Source organism: Argentina anserina, chromosome 7 (genome assembly GCF_933775445.1).
Source record: "Argentina anserina chromosome 7, drPotAnse1.1, whole genome shotgun sequence".
NCBI lineage: Eukaryota > Viridiplantae > Streptophyta > Magnoliopsida > Rosales > Rosaceae > Argentina > Argentina anserina.
Window position 1 is genome coordinate 21,773,526 of NC_065878.1, and position 16,893 is coordinate 21,790,418.

At 38.5% G+C, this 16,893-nt stretch overlaps 4 protein-coding genes across 4 annotated transcripts in view; 1 reads left to right on the forward strand and 3 right to left on the reverse strand.

The window, feature by feature from the left end:
• LOC126804158 (embryo-specific protein ATS3B) overlaps positions 1-16,893 on the forward strand; it is a 116,573-nt gene that overhangs the window by 23,186 nt on the left and 76,494 nt on the right. The gene's annotated exons all lie outside the window — the stretch shown is intronic.
• On the reverse strand, positions 581-4,227 carry LOC126804140 (AT-hook motif nuclear-localized protein 7). The gene is made up of 5 exons (XM_050531917.1): positions 3,330-4,227; positions 2,272-2,339; positions 1,757-1,888; positions 1,278-1,439; positions 581-1,192 (listed from the first exon to the last, which is right to left on the reverse strand). Exons 1-5 carry the CDS (start codon positions 3,703-3,705, stop codon positions 890-892), a joined length of 1,041 nt encoding a protein of 346 aa, XP_050387874.1. The 5' UTR covers positions 3,706-4,227; the 3' UTR covers positions 581-889.
• LOC126804113 (65-kDa microtubule-associated protein 3) lies at positions 4,676-9,209 on the reverse strand. Its single transcript, XM_050531889.1, has 13 exons — positions 9,026-9,209; positions 8,333-8,449; positions 8,036-8,242; positions 7,487-7,738; positions 7,133-7,342; positions 6,863-7,018; positions 6,610-6,769; positions 6,367-6,518; positions 6,190-6,277; positions 5,957-6,030; positions 5,742-5,816; positions 5,346-5,631; positions 4,676-5,255 (listed from the first exon to the last, which is right to left on the reverse strand). The coding sequence occupies exons 2-13, from the start codon at positions 8,402-8,404 to the stop codon at positions 4,876-4,878; spliced, it is 2,112 nt and encodes a 703-aa protein (XP_050387846.1). The 5' UTR covers positions 8,405-8,449; positions 9,026-9,209; the 3' UTR covers positions 4,676-4,875.
• LOC126804119 (protein trichome birefringence-like 18) lies at positions 10,510-14,012 on the reverse strand. The gene is made up of 4 exons (XM_050531893.1): positions 13,809-14,012; positions 12,863-13,702; positions 11,812-12,086; positions 10,510-11,665 (listed from the first exon to the last, which is right to left on the reverse strand). The coding sequence occupies exons 2-4, from the start codon at positions 13,539-13,541 to the stop codon at positions 10,856-10,858; spliced, it is 1,764 nt and encodes a 587-aa protein (XP_050387850.1). The 5' UTR covers positions 13,542-13,702; positions 13,809-14,012; the 3' UTR covers positions 10,510-10,855.

Below are 16,893 nucleotides of genomic sequence, written 5' to 3' on the forward strand. Positions count from 1 at the left end.
TAGGTATGTTATTCAAGATCATCTCTACAAAGTTTCATCCAATTTGACAATAGTTTGAGCTTTCAAAATTGAGATTTACACGAACGGTTCACGTTGAACAGTTTTAATTCATTCATTGATTTAATCTAATTTCAATACCTTAACGATGTCTGAATTAGATGAAATTTTGTAGAGATGATCTTGAATAACATACATAAATATTGAATCGCTTATGGTGAAAAAATTTGACCGAAAAGTGTGTTAAAATTGGAACTTCACTCTGTAATTCCAGAGTGAAGCTTCATTCTGTAATTCCAGAGAAGCTTCATTCTGGATAAAGACTATATATATATATATATATATATATATATATAACAGAAACTTACTGATCTCTTGTGGCTGTAATGTTCAAGATACTAAACTCTCCTCCACACACCGTCCCGGTAATCTTAATCATTGATTAGCTTAAACATCAACTCAATTGTTATGTGCAGTTTCTGAGATAGAGAGTAAGAGAGCGAGACAGAAGCAGAGTTCGGCATTTCTAAATCACTCGTGTGCGTATAACAAAGCAACATCTACTCAAATTCCAACTTTCAGAAACCATGAACTCGATGTGATGATACAAATGACTAAACATGTTTGATACATCATACATCTAAGAATTGCTACAGAGTACAAGACTAGAAATACTAGAATACGAAACCAGCCACATAATAAGCCTCATGATCAAGAGACTAAAATAATACCTACTGAGAATGTTCCTGGTTAAAACAACAACAAGAGGTTAAGCCTAGTTTGTCCTTCACGAATAGACGTCAGACAGAGGTTGAGTGAGCCTAGATGTTACCAAGTCTGAAGAAAACTATTCAGGACAACAAATCACACAAGGAGACCGCGGAAATCATGATCAACAAGAAACTTCACAGTTCGATTGGCCAGAGCCTTTGGAGTCTTCTTCTGCTACCAATGAGTTATTCTCAGGAGTTGAATTCTTAAAGTTCTGATGCATTGGGTGGCTTAGCGAATTTGAATTGTCTCCGTGGAAGGAAGTAGTCATCATGATGGGTTTTAATCCACTGTAACCCTTTATTTCTTCACCAGTCACAGAGTTGACAATGATGGGGACAATTGGTGACGATCCTGATTCGATTCTCTGCTTCTTGGGCTTGTGTTCCTGCTGGTGACCTGGTAGAAAACTTCCTACCACAACCTGATTTATCAGGAAAACAGAATATTAGATTATTCGATGAAGCTCAGCAAAATAAACTTTCAACATGTTCCTCAGAGCATGTTACCTGCACAGGTCCTGCAGCTATCAATAGCCCAGCCAGTCCTCCCCCAACAACTCTACCGTCTGGACCTGCCAAAGACACGCTCATGCCACCTGACCTGCTCTTTGTTCCTGCATTCTCAGTTGGCATATATGATCCAGACAATGAAAGTATCTCAAATCGGCCCTGCAATCAACAATTCAAGAAAATCATGTCACCGTAGTCAAAATCTTAAAAGTTAACATAGGGTTGGCACCATCATACACAAGTCATTTATTAATACAGTGAGATGCAGATGCAGTAATTGTGCCAGAGTTGATCCACTATTCACAGTAACGTTGATATCTCCCATTTACTATACAAAAAAATCTAAATAGAGAAACAATACTATATGCACAACAGTAAAGATAAGAGCAGAGAGTACTTTGCAACTAAGAAATTCATATTATGCAGTAACTTCATATGTTAGTCACGCTACAGTACCAGAGGGCAGAAGGCCATACCTCATAAGTTAAGGTACCTCCAGAAGTACTGGGCTGTCGAAGGGTGACATTTGAAATGGTACCATTTGCAGAAAGTATGCAAATCGCACGAGATCCTTGTTGAGAGAATGTCATGATCTTCATAGTAACATCCTGCATAGACCAAAAGTTACATCAGGAATCGAGTACAGAACAGATCATATCAGTAAATATTTAACTTATGCTTAAGAATTTTGAAATATTGGACCTGATTAAATTTCCTATCTATTTTCTTTTTGCTTGTAATTGTAATCTAAGAAAACAAAGATTATAATTTGCATATTAGATTAAAGTCTCTGATTCATAGATCTTCTATCTGAGGTAAAGTGAAAAAAACAAATCGGTACATTTTGAGAGTAATTTGATGTGATAATGCATCTTATCATCGTCGGTACAACATAAAAGATCCCTAAACATAAGAACTAGTAAGGCCTCTTATAGTTAAGTTATTGTTGATTGACATGAAAAATAGTCACATGGCTTTTTTCAGTGCATACCTCGCCAGTATTGACAGTAAGGATATGAGGTGTAAAATTAGCACCAACAGAGTATGCAAGTTTCTCGCCTGCAAACAGAGAAAGGAGGGAGAAAGAAAATCAAACACATCCTCAAATGAAATTATCGTTCAAATTGGAATCAGATAATCTGGCACAGTAATTCACTGTTAAATCTCAAAATGCTTCAAAAAGTACTCGAAATACAATTAGAAAGACGCCAGTATATGAACAAAGCCCAGAAATTGTTGCTCAGTTCATCATCAGTAGTCAGAGACAAATCCAAACCAATTCAATGAACTTGAGAAGACAACGTTAAGAAATGAGCAAACACAAAGCAATAATAAAGATCACATTTTTTTGCCTCGAAGCCATTTAGAAACTGTATACTAACTGGACTTCCCGTAGTTGGTAGTCCCAGGAGACAGTAATTTTCAATCCAATGGTTCCAAAACTGTAAATTATCAGTCAGTATTAAAATCAAAATTTATAGATCTAAACCAGGTAAGACGGAGTACCAACTATTCTTGGCAACTTGTAGAGTCCTTCCCCACTAAAATGTCTTTCTATCTAATCTCCCACAATTAACATACATAATCACTTAATTAGACAAGACTGATCCCAGGCACGTCAGCTCATTAGTGGACTCTTACCCTATTGAGCAAGCCGGTAGTACTACAAGTACCTTCAATCATTCCCATTCTGTTTCCTAGTAAGCAGCTTTAGCCTCGTACAAAAAGGCAGAGCCAGTTTAATATTGTAGCCAGCAGAATAAGTACCCATCACCAAATCCCTGCTTCACCACAAGTACTAGATCTGACATGGAATCTGATACATCTAAAGGGTCCACTACCAAATCCAACCCAACACACTCTTCCAAAACCTTCCTCTAAAACCCCCCAAAATCCAATCCCAGAAAAACCAACACCACAATTTGCATGCAAACATTAACAACTACAGATCTGATCTTCTATAGATAAACAGTAAAAAGAGGTAAACTGTAAGTCAAATTTCTTAAGACCCTGGCAATGAAATTTATAAAAAGCTGTCATTTTCAGTACCTGAGCTCTCAAACACGTCATACTTATGCGAAGCCTTCTTGACCGAGTCAACGGGCCGGCCCCGGCCCCTTTTCCAAGCCGAGAACTCTCCGGTGAGCGGCACCGACGACGAAATCGGCATCGGCGACAACGCCGACGCCGGCGAGCCCTTGTCGGCCCCGTACTTCCTCGGCCGGCCCCTCTTTTTCTTTAGAGAATCCGTGCCGGCCGTCAAGCCTGAGCTCATCGGCGACGCCGTAGCTGCCGCCGCCGCCGCCATTGTAGGACCCACAGATTGGGGGTGGATTTCAGTCCTGGGGGCAATCCTGTAAATATCTTGAGATGGGTCATTGCTCACTACAACTCCAGAAACCATCAAGCTGTCTTTCTCCTCCATTTTTTTTCCCAGCTAAACAAGAACAAACCCAAAACCCTAGAAAAGCTTAAACCTAAACCCTAAACACCCTCTGAAATTTACAGCCTACCCATCAAAGTCTTCAGCTTTCTGAAGCAAAATCAGAACCCAGAAATACCCATAATTTGTTTTCTGCAATAAAAGTAGTACAGAGCAACAATTTGAGCTGAAAATTGAAGACCCTAGGACCCAAAACCCTAGCTTGGCTGCTGAAAGAAGAAAGCTCAAGAACACAGAACTGTGATTCCAGAAAATCTGAAGCTTCTATTCACCATTGTAGAGAAAGAACAGAGCTTAGAACAGCAGGAACTGAAATCCAGTAAAAAAAAAACTGGGAAACAAGTCCTGATAATTACCAGGAATTAGAAACACTAATTGTTTGGGGGTGTGATTTCAGGAATACTTCTGAGAAATGTAAAATTTTAGGGTTCTGGAAAAGGAGGAAGGAAATAAATAAGTTTAAATTGGGGAAAATAAAAATAAAAACATAATGGAATAGTTAAAATATTGATGAAATTTGAGTGAGAAATCATTTGTTTAATTGCAAATTCAAAGTATGAATTTTAGTTAAGAAAATGGTTCACGTCCGTCTTGGAAATTTAATAAAGCTGATTTAAGAAATGGACAATGATACTAAATTTGAAGTTTAGTTTAAGAAAAGAAAAGGGCTTTTTTATATTTAATTACCTTTTATTTATTCAAAGTTTATTAAAGAAATAATAACTGACCGAAGCTGTAAAGCTAACGGTAGAGGGAGCCTATACCAATTTTCCAACTACTGACACCTCCTTTGTCTTTTCAGAAAAATAATCTTTGACTTGAAGATTTAAATTTCAACACAAACCCACCCTTATGATTCCAACTATCTACTATTACTGCCACTGTAAATCACAACCCCCTTCCTCATGAATCAGATTTACCCAAGTACCAAACTTCATGTCTTCACCAAAAATATAAATGGAAAATGATCTCACTTTGATTGAGAGAGGAACAGAGGTTCAGATATCTTAGTCCACGTTCATATGTCGTAGACTATTTACACAAATCAGGGAAGCCAATTAGAATTGACTTACAGAAGGAAAAGCTAAAACAAGGGAATAAGAGTGTTCTTCCAAGTTCACCAGAGTTGACTACATATAACTACTAATCCTATCAGACATGTATTGACTTGGTATGTGCTGCTTCAGGGAGTTTGAAACCCGCCCTGATTTCCTCGAAAGAGTATTCAATCTCTTCGGGGGAGACCTCTTCAGCTACATTGGCGGCATAAGGAATCGGTTGGTGGGATGGAGGAGCCGGGGTCACGGCTGTCTGCATTGGTACTGACACTGTTTGTGGTGTAGTGGGCACAAAAGACATGACCTTGGGAGTCTTGGTGTAGTCTTCCTCTGGAACATTTGTGGACTTCATAGGAGTAGCAAATGTGCCGTTTTCAGCAGGGAGAGAAATTGGCGCAAAGGGTTTCCGCATCATGGGTGACTCTGGTTCATAGTTGGAACCAAAAGAGCTATTCCGACTCAAGTTTCTCCTTCCTGCATAAACACCATGAAAAGATCTAGATACGATTTGTATTTTGTTGCATAAATTGACTGCATTTAAATAAAAATAGAGAAGAGCTTTACCAGTGGCTAGAGCTGTAAGGCCATCATCGTGATGATTATTTAATTGCTCATTTTGGTGGCCTCGATCACTCTTCCTTGAACTAGGTCGTGAAAGAGGAGTAGCAGGCACTCTAGTGGAATGAAATGAATCAGCTTTGGGAGCTTGCATTGACAGTCTTCTATTGCTCGCACCTCCTGTTGACATTCTGGGACCCTTTTTTACACACTGAGTTTTTGAAGGACTAGGTTTTGACCCATAAAGTGCCTCTTGTTCGGCTATCAGCTGACCCTGAAGCTTTTTCTGGTCCTGAAATAGAGAATTTATTGTTGATATGGATTCAAAGAGAGAAAAGTTATAAACTTCAAAATCAAGATACATCTTCAAAAGAGATATTCAGGTAAACTAGAAGACCATACCCGCTGTCTTCGGCGTTCTTGTTCTTTTTCATCCCGTAATATAGTATACTCTTCAAGCATGGAAAGCAGACGAACCTGAATAGCAGTAGACAGCAAGTGACTTATTTCAGAAAGTGCGTGTATGAATACAAAGAGAAGGATTACTTTATGGGGGCGAGACAGATGAACAAACAAGAATCTTTTGCAGCCTTTAAAATTATAAGGCAACTACTTACACCATCATAAGTAAACTCAGTTCCTCTCTCCTTCTCCCATGCGATGGTTTTTGAAGCCAATGCATCCACCATTACTATAGAATAACCAGGATACTTGTTAAACCAGACCAAGAAGAAATATAAAGTACGTATAATATCATGACTGTGTGAATGTAAGTGATTCTGTGACTGTTACATATGTCGGAAGGTATACCATTATGATAGAGGGGAAGTTCTATCTATGCAATCTGTACCTGGAAGTTTGTTGGCCAAAGCACGTGCTTTTTCAGCACGCTTGAGAGTAAGATGAGCTCCTCTGCCGGCATTGTATCGGTTTTCATCCTAAACATCCATAAAGAAAGAAAGAAGAAGTTAGCAAATAAACTAAAAGAGGATAAATTGATCAGCAGGAAAATTAATTGCAAACTAACCCTGTTATATTCCTCAAGCCAGCACTCCTCATCACAAGCAAACAACCATTTGTCAACTCTTTCAAGTATGTCTTTCCTGCTAAAAGCTTCCTCTTTAACCTTTGAAACCTGAACCTCAATTTGATCCAATAAAGAAGAAGGGTCCACAACTCCTGCACAAGCAAGAATGGTGCAGACATTCAGAAATACATTCTTAGTAAATTGTTATTACATATGATGCAGTATCAAGTACTTTAAACACACCTGATTCTATAGCTTCAATGGCATATTCAATTCCACTATCTGCCTCTATGACCATATGAGTCTTCCTACAGATCTCTTCTAGCTCTGTCCTCTTCTTAAGAACAAGCTCTTTCATTTTACTTGATTTCAACTCTTCCAACCGAGACACCTCTGCCTCAACCTGCAAAATAAAAATGATTAAAATCCCAAATGAATTCAAGATACATATTAACGCAGGTTCTAAATATAGACAGAATTACTGCAATAGACTCACATAATTGATAAAGTCCACAGATAGCGTATCCCGCTCAGTTATCTCATGTTCTGAAGCAGCTATGTTACATGTTATATTCTGAAACATCTGTTGCTCCTCTATTGGCGTATCCATCAAGTTCCATAGCTCCAACATGGTGGTTGCGAGATCTTGAAGCTGTCAAAGGTTGGGTTACAAAGATCATTAGAAGGCACATAACATCAACTAGGAAATATACATGGAAGGCAACTTCAACTAGGAAATATTATTTATGGAGAACAGGCTCTTTACCATCTGCATTCTCTGTATTTTAACATCACGCAATTTCTTTATTGTTGTGGCCAATCGCTCAATTAAGTCCAAACTTATATCTTTACATCCTTCTGAATTATCGAGACTGGGATGAATCTCACTGATTGTCTGTTTGAAATCCATACCAAGAACTAAACAAAGCGAGTTCAATGTACCCAGATGGGCCTGTATCTGCTTCAGCCTCTCATTCTGCAAAAGAAGAAATAATAGAGCAATTAAAATGTGTCGAGCATATATAAAACACAAACTTAAGACTCCACATATGTAAAACACAAACTTAAGTCTCCACATATGTGGATGCAGTGTGTACAGAAAAAAGAGAACTCAACCAACCTTCTCTGTTTGGAGTGAAAGGAGCTGTCTGTGCAATTCTTCAAGCCTTCTCAAAGATAAATCACTTTCGTCCACACCTATTTTAGAAGAATTGCAACTTGTGCTTCCATTAATTTCACTTGAAATAATTTGTATCTGCTCTACAACTTCCAGAAATTGATTTCTTCTGTCAATTCTTCTCTTCTGCATTTCCTCCAGCTGAGGAACTATTTTGCTGAGTTCTTCCTTCAAGCTTCCAGCACTTTGATCAGACTGCACTCACAAACCAAAATGTATACAAGTTTGCTTAAATAGAACAGACATCAAAACTTCAACAACAAACACTTATTCATACAAAACTATCACAGTCCATATAACCAAATTTTGCATTCAGTTATGTTATACCATTTTGGCTCAATTTCTTTAATTCAAACTTTTCTCTCTTAATCTAAAGTAAAACAATTTCATGTATCTGGTGTTTCAATCAAACTTGTTTAATAATCTATGGTTAAACTAGTGTATTATTCCATGATTTTTGAAAAAGGAACAGATGCCACATTGGCTCCTGACCTGCCTAATATGAACCGGCCGCTCCCCCATTGCAGAACAAATTGCAGCAAGTTCTGCTTCGGAGTCAGCAATGGCCTGACGTAGCTGTGCCCTACACCGATTGGCCTGATCCACCTTTCTTCTGTATACTTCGAGGCATTCCTGCTCAAGCTCAAGCAACATCTTGTCCCTATCCTTATCCGTCTCTCCAACTTCATTCCAGATTATCTGCATTTTCAAATTAAACAAGAAAGGAAATGGATCAGTACATTGACTACATTCCAACTTCAACACCCTTCCTTTTCTATTCATAGATACCTGAAGCTCATATAGAAGGGACCCGCATGTCGTTTCCATTTGCAGAAGCTGCTCACTTTGGAGATTCGACATGTTGAGCACACTTCACCAGCCACAAGCAATTTCCACAGTTAAACCCTAATTACATCCACAACACAAAACCATTAATAACAGCCATTTCTTACCATACCAAGCACTTACAGTCCAACACATCCTCATTTCCTTCTTCAACATTACGATTCGGTTTCCATATACGCACAGCTTGAATTAAATTGATCACCAAACTCCAAACTGATCATCAAATTCAAAAAAGGAAAAGCTTCTAATGAAATCCTAACCCTAGATTCTCCTAAACCCCCAATTCTCACATTTCTAACCCAAACTCCATATTCGAAAGACGAAAACCCCTAAATTCTAGTCCAAAATCCCCCAAATTTCAATATCAAAACCACACCTAGGTCACCACCACCCCCAATTCCAACTTCAAATCCCAAACCCTCGCTTTTCTATAACAATCTCCACCGCAATCTAGCTCAATTAAACCAAATTCAATCCGAATTTCAGATCCACGAGCAGAAGAAGAAAACAAATCGAATCAAAACTTGAGGAAATGTAATGCGAGAAGAACAATCCAGAAACTACGAGAGGACACGGTTCGTTCCGTTCACGAAAATCAAACGGCGAAACAGAAAAAAGAAAACGGCGAGGACGAACCTGACGGCGTGACGCGGCGGTGCTGTTTTCTTTGGTTGGAAAAGAAGCGGCGTTTGGGGATTGGAACGGAGGTGAGAGAAGGAATCTGAGATTTGTAGAGAGAGAAAATGAGTAGCCGTCTGAAACCTGAGGAAGGAGAAAGAGAGGACCGTTGAGGATTTGGGAGAGAGAGAGAGACGCCTGTTTTTATTATTAAAATTGACTCTCTCTCTCTCTCTCTCTCTCTCTCTCTCTCTGAAGAACGAAAGCCAAACAGCATTTGAATTTCAAAATCCTTCACCTCCACGCTGGGGGGTTTTATTCGCTGCTGTGGGCTTATTGAAGGTTAGATGGTTTTACCAATGAGGTTTTGCCACGCCATTGGGAAAGCGAAGGTGTGGTTCTGTCTGGTTGGTGATTCGCTAGAGGAGGGATAAGGGCATTTGGTGAGAGTAGGAGGGAAATGGAAATTTATTTCAGATCCATCATCAGTGTTTTTAATTTTAAAACTATATGGGGTCATTGATCTGATCGCTCTCCATTTTTGTAGCCATTCTTCTTACCTTACTTTTATTTTCTTTTTTCTTTTTTTGCCAATATGAAATGTAACCTCCTATATTTCAAATCTCAATATTAATGTGTTATTACTGATAATATTACACATAATCATGTAGTAGGCTTCACAAATCACAATTATGTTTTTTTTGGAGAGAGAGAGAGGGAGAGTTAAGGATCGGATTTAGAATCTAGGATCCCTTGCGACATTGTTGAAATACATATCATTGATCTAATTTGGTATGAAGGGTATCACATGTTGATTTAGCTTTGAATCTTACGAATAACTGGGGTCAAATGACGGTCGGTACATTTATTTTTCACTTATGTGTAAAATGACTGTTGTCTTACTTTCCAACTTGAAATAAGGGTCATCATGGGTTGGGCCAAGGATAATCTAGCCCTAATTTTAGGGTTTTGGATAAAGTAGGATCGGGCTTAACTTTGGTCAATAAATTTTAGGATCAAATCTAAGTTTCAATATGAAAACTTTTACCCGCTCTAAAAGCTCATTCTATTATGGTTAAAAAAAACAGGTCGGGCCGACTCTTTAGAAAAAAAAGACCAACATGGCCATATTTTATTTAACAAAAATAATTTTTAATTTTGGACATACTAATGCGTAATTTTATAGTCAAATTGAATTTTTCATTTTAGACAAAAACTAACACGTAACTTTCTGGCCAAATTAAAAAACATATTTTAGACATAACTAACACGTTACTTTGTGGCCAAATTGAAATTTTCATATACTAAAGCAGTTTGAAGTGTGCAAAGGCAAGCAGTTCTTTGGAGTTGATTGGCTTTAGTAACAGTTTGACATTTTACTCTTGTACTCTTTTTTGTGCAAATAATTCCCAAGTTTCTCAAGTACATGACCCCAATGAGGTAAGTATTTCCTGACAGCGAGCAGTGAGTAAATAGAGTACAACTGCAACACAACGCAGAAGAAAGTGAAACTGATATGGTTTCTTTGAAACGTATGAGATATGTAGTACAGCCTAAAGGAAAGTGCTTACAATACTAGAGTACAGATTCATTTTAATGACTAAGCTAGAATTACTCTTCAAATACATAATTAGCCACTAATCCTCTGATCTATTTGAATATATAAATTCTCTATAAGCTGTTGAAAAAAAAAATTAATGTAACTGTTTTCTGCTCTTGCTCCAAGCCTGGAAATAAATTGGATACCTAACCAGTTATCCAACAATAAGGCTCGTACCCAACAAGGACATTTCACGAAGATACAGTCTTGCTGTCCTCACACTAAGGCTCATGCCCAACAAAGACCTCTCATGAAGATAAGTTACTGCCGCCTTCATACTCTCTCCTTATGATTTCAAGCACAAATTCGTTCCAAGTATCAACTGGACCTGGCATGCACCAATGTAAGCAATCCTGTGGTGGCGGCCTTCCATCAGGGCCACGCTTTGTTTGCTTATTCGGATCAGGACTTCTATATGGACCTGGATGTCCATCATGACGGTACTCAAAAGCTTCGGTGATATCCATCAATTTCAGCTTCGACTTGTTATTCAATTTCTTTATTGCATGATTAAAGCCCGAAACCTGTTTTTCATGCATTATATTTGTAAAGCCATTTTCCACTCTCTGACCAAGTGCAAGAGGCCTTACTTTCCCAGTGCATGATCCACCTGTATTCCAAGCCCCGCCTTCATAATGGTCAGGTGAAAAGGAACGAACAATGGCAATCCCTGTATAATTTGGATGTGTAGCAAGAGCAGTGAGAATCGTCTCGACTGATATTCCAAAAGCTTCAATGTTGTTAATCTTCATTTGCTTTGACTTATCTGGCCACCACAACTGTCCTCCCACAATCTCATTGTTCAGGATATAAACAGACTGCTTAGCAAACCAATGGCCAGAAGAGAAAACAATCACATCAAACTGTGGTAAGACATCCATCAAGCGGTCATCAGGGGCATCAAGGTGGAGCTTGGTCACACCCTCTGGGGCATAATCAAATGCTTCAGATGTCTGCTTCACAAGCCACGAGGACCAAATACGTACTACAAAAGTATTAGTTGACTTGAAATAATATCGTTGCATTTTTTTGTTGCCCCGGTTTCTTGGGGCTTCTACCTGCAAACACCACACAACACACAGCACAAGCACCACTATATTAGTAAACCTAACCTTAGCCGGGTCATGCTTAAAAGATGAAGGATATCATGTGTACAAAAGAGAACGTATATGCAAGTAAATGATAGATTAGAATAGGAAATTGCCTGCCAGAGGATGCACAACATTGCTTCCATGTGATTTCGAGCAACAGAATCACCAATGTAAGCTATTGTCTTCCCCCTCATCAACTCTAGAAATTTCCTGGCATCAAAGCGTGGCAGATCACACTGATGGGGTTTCCATCGCCAGTTCTCATACTCCTTGTCAGGCCTCCCATTGCCCTGGCAGTTTTGCATCTGTGTTATGACAGGGCATGTATTGTTTGTATACTGTGGTCCTGAAGAATCAAAAAACCAACTTCCATGGTACAGATCACAGCCTACATGATACCAATGAAGTGTATGTTAGAACCTTAGATAGAAGCAGCAAGGAAGACTTTTCATACCAATGCAACAAGAAAAAAGGAACATACTAGCCATTTGCTAATTTCGGTCAGGAGCTAACTGGAGAATTTAGGTGTGAAAGGAAATCTAATCTTCATGAATGCAACATGAAGACAACTTATACAGATACCAGGAAGACAATTTATATAAATGCAACATGAAAAAAGGAACATAAAAGCCTTCGCAACTTTTCATAAACAGAGTAGTTAAAATTCGGTCAGGAGCTAACTAGAGGATTTAGGGGTGAAAGAAAATCTAATCTTCATAAATGCAACATGAAGACAACTTATACAGATACAAGGAAGACAATTTATGCAAATGCAACATGAAAAAAGGAACATAAAAGCTTTTGTAACTTTTCATATATAGAACACTTAAAATTCAGTCAGGAGCTAACTAGAGAATTTAGGTGTGAAAGGAAATCTAATCTTCATAAATGCAACATGAAGACAACTTATACAGATACGAGGAAGACAATTTATGCAAATGCAACATGAAAAAAGGTACATATCATCCTTTGCAACTTTTCATAAACAGACCACCTAAAATTTGGTCAGGAGCTAATTAGAGAATTTAGGTGTGCAAGGAAATCTAATCTTCGAGAAATTTCTATGAAGCATGTAAGAATTCCTCTCACAAAAGAGTCCAAAGATTACCAAGCAAATCAAAATTCAGCACACATAGAAACTAAATGGAATAAAAGGAAAGTAACCTGTATCGACTGATCCACTACTTGCATCATTGGGTAGATGAGAAGAAGCTGGAATGCTTTCTGATTTGGAATCAGTTGAAGAGGGAGTAGTATCATTTGTTTCCGGACCCACATAAGTCACCGTACCATTGGATGATCCAAGATCAGGTTTTGCTACATCTTCACTCTCCTTGTGAGATCCACTAAAGGACACTTGTCCATGAGAGTTGGTATCATTGGAGAGAGTCTGATGAGTTGTTTCTACATTTTCATCACCTGACGAACTACTCGAACCAGAAGGCACTTGTGGATCAATTGGTTTCCCCAATGCACCATTCTCACTAACTACCGGCACAACTGGCAAATCTTTAGCTTCCGACCCACCCACCGGACTATTTAAACTCGTGGGAACTTCTGAACTAGACTCGGACCTATCCTCCTTGTTGGACATAACTACATTGTCAGGAAGCGGCGAATCAACCAGGCTCTGATTGCCTGCAGGGCTGGAAAGCTCTACTTTCTGCAAACTATCAACACCATAAAAGTACCCCGAAACCGTGGACCCAATTGGGAAGGAAACTAAAACCCAGGAAGCAAAAAGCAGAAACATAGCCATCCCTCCCACCGAAACCGCAATCCAGGAAACAATTTTCGGGTAATGATTCATCGAAATAGAGCCTTTGGCTGATGCCCAAGTCATAACTTTCCTAATCAAGTAAGTAAATGATTCACCAAACTATCCACAAAACCCCAATAGCATTCATACAATTGGCTCAAAAAGTTAAACACCAAACTCTGAACTCTCTTTTCCAATTCAGGACAAATTCAATTATGACTACTAATTCAGCTCCTCCAGCAACCCTGGAGAACAATTTAATCAACGAATTAAGCTTTAATTACAGAGTTTAATTAACAAAATGACAACACATTATCGAATATAGTTTGAAGATCTGATAGAATCAAGTACCTTGATCGACACTCAACGAATCCAGGATCGCTGAAGATCGGGAATTGACCGGTCTACGTGAAGGTGGGATCTACCGGAAACCGGGAGGTCTGGTTTTCGGCGACGGAGAAGTGAATATTCCGACCGGGAAAGTTTCTATTTTGGGCGTGGGAGTTGAGTAAAACGAAGAATGGAGCGAGTTTCTGGGAATGTGGAGATCTGGGATCGGAGAAATGTTGTGCGGAAGGATTTGTGCTTCAGATTCTAAGCGGCTTCCCAGTTGTTTATAGTTTTGGAGAGAGAGATGGACAGTGTGGATGGGTGGGTAAAGTTACGGTTGTGTCCCTGCGATGGGGACGTGAGGAGCTGTGGGGTGAGAGCGATCTCATGGGTATTAGTGGAAGCATGTGTAGTTGTGACGCGTTTTTCTTCATTTTCTTTTTTCGTTTCGTATCGTATCGTATCCGGATAGTTCCCACCTAGCCTCGGATTATGAAATGGGATAAACAGACAAACAAATAGTCATATATAACGTCATATATCAACATTGATTGCCCACCAAAATCAAGAACTATGATACAGGAAGAAACAAAGATGCATTTTTGATCCTTTATGATAATGACCACAAGTCAATCACATTCAGCAAATAATTAGGAAATGCATGTCGACTTCCTACTCTCATATTGATTAGGAAACTGTGTTATTTGAATCTGGCTATTAATGAAGCTGTCCATTTCTGCCTAACTTGCTTATAACATGGATGAAAGAAACTGATGTTGAAATGCATGAAATGAAAATTATGTGATTTGAATCCAACATGTTGTCAATTAGCTTTGAATTAGCTAATAAAGCTCCGCCGCTTTTCAACTCGTATTGAATTTGTGAGGTCGTAGTCCGGTCGGTAAATTAATTTAACTAACAACATTGAAGTTATGAGTTCAAACATCACTAACACATGTAAGGGTGTGTAAATTATTTAATAATATTTTATAAAACAAACTCATATTGGATTTGAAAATATAAGACATACAAAAATTTACGCATTATAACAAAAGTTCAATTATTAATACAATGTTCTTCAAATTGTGAGTTCCTGACGAATGGATGAATGATCATATATAAGAAGAATGATTGCAATGTATTTATAATTAGATATGAAATAATCAGAAATGTGTCATCATTACAACACTAGTAGCTCAATAAAACAAAATCGCAAGTAGAAGAACTGCCAAACTAGCACGTACATTGCAATGTACATAACGACATAGAATGCCTGCAGGGCCTTAGTAACCGAGTAACGTCTACAAGTTTTGTTTACCCTCAAAATTCGTCTCTTATGATCTCAAGCATAAACTGGTTCCATGTATCAACTGGACCTGGCATGCACCAATGTGAGCAATCCTCCCTATGAGGCTTGCTTTCCAGTCCGGGTTGTGTTCGTCTTTTCGGGTCCGTTTCGACTGAGATCCCATATGCTTGAGTGATATTGAGGTGCACAACTTCGTTGTTCAAGAATTGTATGGATGGTTTTTCAAACCAATGACCAGAAGAAAGGACCATCACGTCAAACTGTGGGATTTGATCGATGAAGTGTATGTCCGGGACACCGAGATGGAGCTTCGACACACCATCCGGGCCGAAATCTCCATGTGTTTCTTTGATGAGCCGTGAGGACCAAATTCCGACAATGGTCACAAATGAGGACTTGAATGTGTAGGCTAGGTTTTCATTCTACGGGTGCTTCTAATTTCCAGAACTTCTACTTGCAAAATTGGCGCATATAAATTTCAACGACATTTAGTAGACATATGATCGTACGTGAGACATATCTCTTACGCCTAGTTAGTGTACACAATATGTCATTTGCATAATAACTAATCACATGACAAGCAGGTATACACGAAAAATGAATGTAATTATATAGAGTAGTCTGATATGTTGATAAGAACTTAAGAAGTGTAGACAAATACCTGATAAAGAGTGCAAAGTAAGGATTCCATATGGCCTCGGTTGATTGAGTCTCCAACGAAAGCCATTGTCTTCCCTCTCATCAATTGAAGAAATTTCTTGGCATCAAATGGTGGGAGGTCACATCGAGAAGGCTTCCATCGCCAGTTCAGGTACTCCTTGTCAGGCCTCCCATTTACATGGCACTTTAGCTTACTTGCAACGAAGGGGCATGCAGTTGTATAAGCTGGTTTGATTGTAGGATCATGAATCCATGTTCCATGATACAGATCACAACCTACGTATATATACAAATACAAGCTAGTATAGTTAGCAAGAAATCATCCAAATTAATCGAAATTCTTGAATCGATTAGGAACCTGAGTCGAATGAACGAATGCTTGTTGCATTTGGCACACTCTTGTGTTTGGCATATGAGGAAGTTGAGGTACTGTTTGGTTCTAAGTCCCAAGAAACCAAAGCTCTGAGCAATGCTAGTCCTCCAAATGAAATGAAAATCAAAGAAACTAGAGTTTTAGGATAGGCACCAGTCTTTAAACTAGGACCTTTTGAGGATGCCCAAGTCATTTGCTTTCCAAAATCAAGCGATGAGGGTTTTTTGTATCGGGTTTTGTATGAGAAATGTACAAAAGGTCGGTTGCATATATTGGTGTGACAGTCCAATAAGAATTGCAGTAAGTTAGGATTGATTGCAATTAGTATATAACTTACCGAAAGTGAAACTGCTAACCTCGTTTATATATAAGTGCAAGAAATTAACATAATTAGATGGTCAAGGGAGAACAGTTAACAACTCAATACTTGAGTTACATAAATAATCCCAATTGAAACTTTACTAGATTCTTCAATTAGTTCCAGGATACCTCAATGAGGTATCAAAAAAATTGAAAATCTAAAAAAAAAAGTTCATCTCTAATGTCAGTAAAGAAATGTGGATATATCAAGCTACTTTGAGCTAGTTAAAGCTGATTTCATAGTTCACTCAAGTTATCACGCACATTTATTTAGTAAGGCCGAGTTAAACTCGAGTAGATTTAAATTCTTTACGAGTTTTAGGTTGTAACACAGATGATATACATATTGTATGTTCAACTACCAGTTGATTTCATAATTCAATCAAGCTATTACGCACATTATA

Bases quoted from the DNA above. Each gene is read 5' to 3' on its own strand.
- LOC126804113 (XM_050531889.1), bottom strand. From the start codon at position 8,404: ATGTCGAATCTCCAAAGTGAGCAGCTTCTGCAAATGGAAACGACATGC. The intron at 6,031-6,189 runs GTACAGATTGCA...GTTATTCTATAG, and splicing joins TTTGGCCAACAAACTTCCAG to TAATGGTGGATGCATTGGCT. The intron at 5,817-5,956 runs GTAAGTAGTTGC...ACTGCTATTCAG, and splicing joins CTGAGTTTACTTATGATGGT to GTTCGTCTGCTTTCCATGCT.
- LOC126804140 (XM_050531917.1), bottom strand. From the start codon at position 3,705: ATGGAGGAGAAAGACAGCTTGATGGTTTCTGGAGTTGTAGTGAGCAAT. The intron at 2,340-3,329 runs GTACTGAAAATG...CTCTGTTTGCAG, and splicing joins TGACGTGTTTGAGAGCTCAG to GCGAGAAACTTGCATACTCT. The intron at 1,440-1,756 runs GTATGGCCTTCT...TGTTGATTGCAG, and splicing joins GAGGTACCTTAACTTATGAG to GGCCGATTTGAGATACTTTC.
- LOC126804119 (XM_050531893.1), bottom strand. From the start codon at position 13,541: ATGACTTGGGCATCAGCCAAAGGCTCTATTTCGATGAATCATTACCCG. The intron at 12,087-12,862 runs GTTACTTTCCTT...GGTATCATGTAG, and splicing joins TAGTGGATCAGTCGATACAG to GCTGTGATCTGTACCATGGA. The intron at 11,666-11,811 runs GCAATTTCCTAT...TGGTGTTTGCAG, and splicing joins TGTTGTGCATCCTCTGGCAG to GTAGAAGCCCCAAGAAACCG.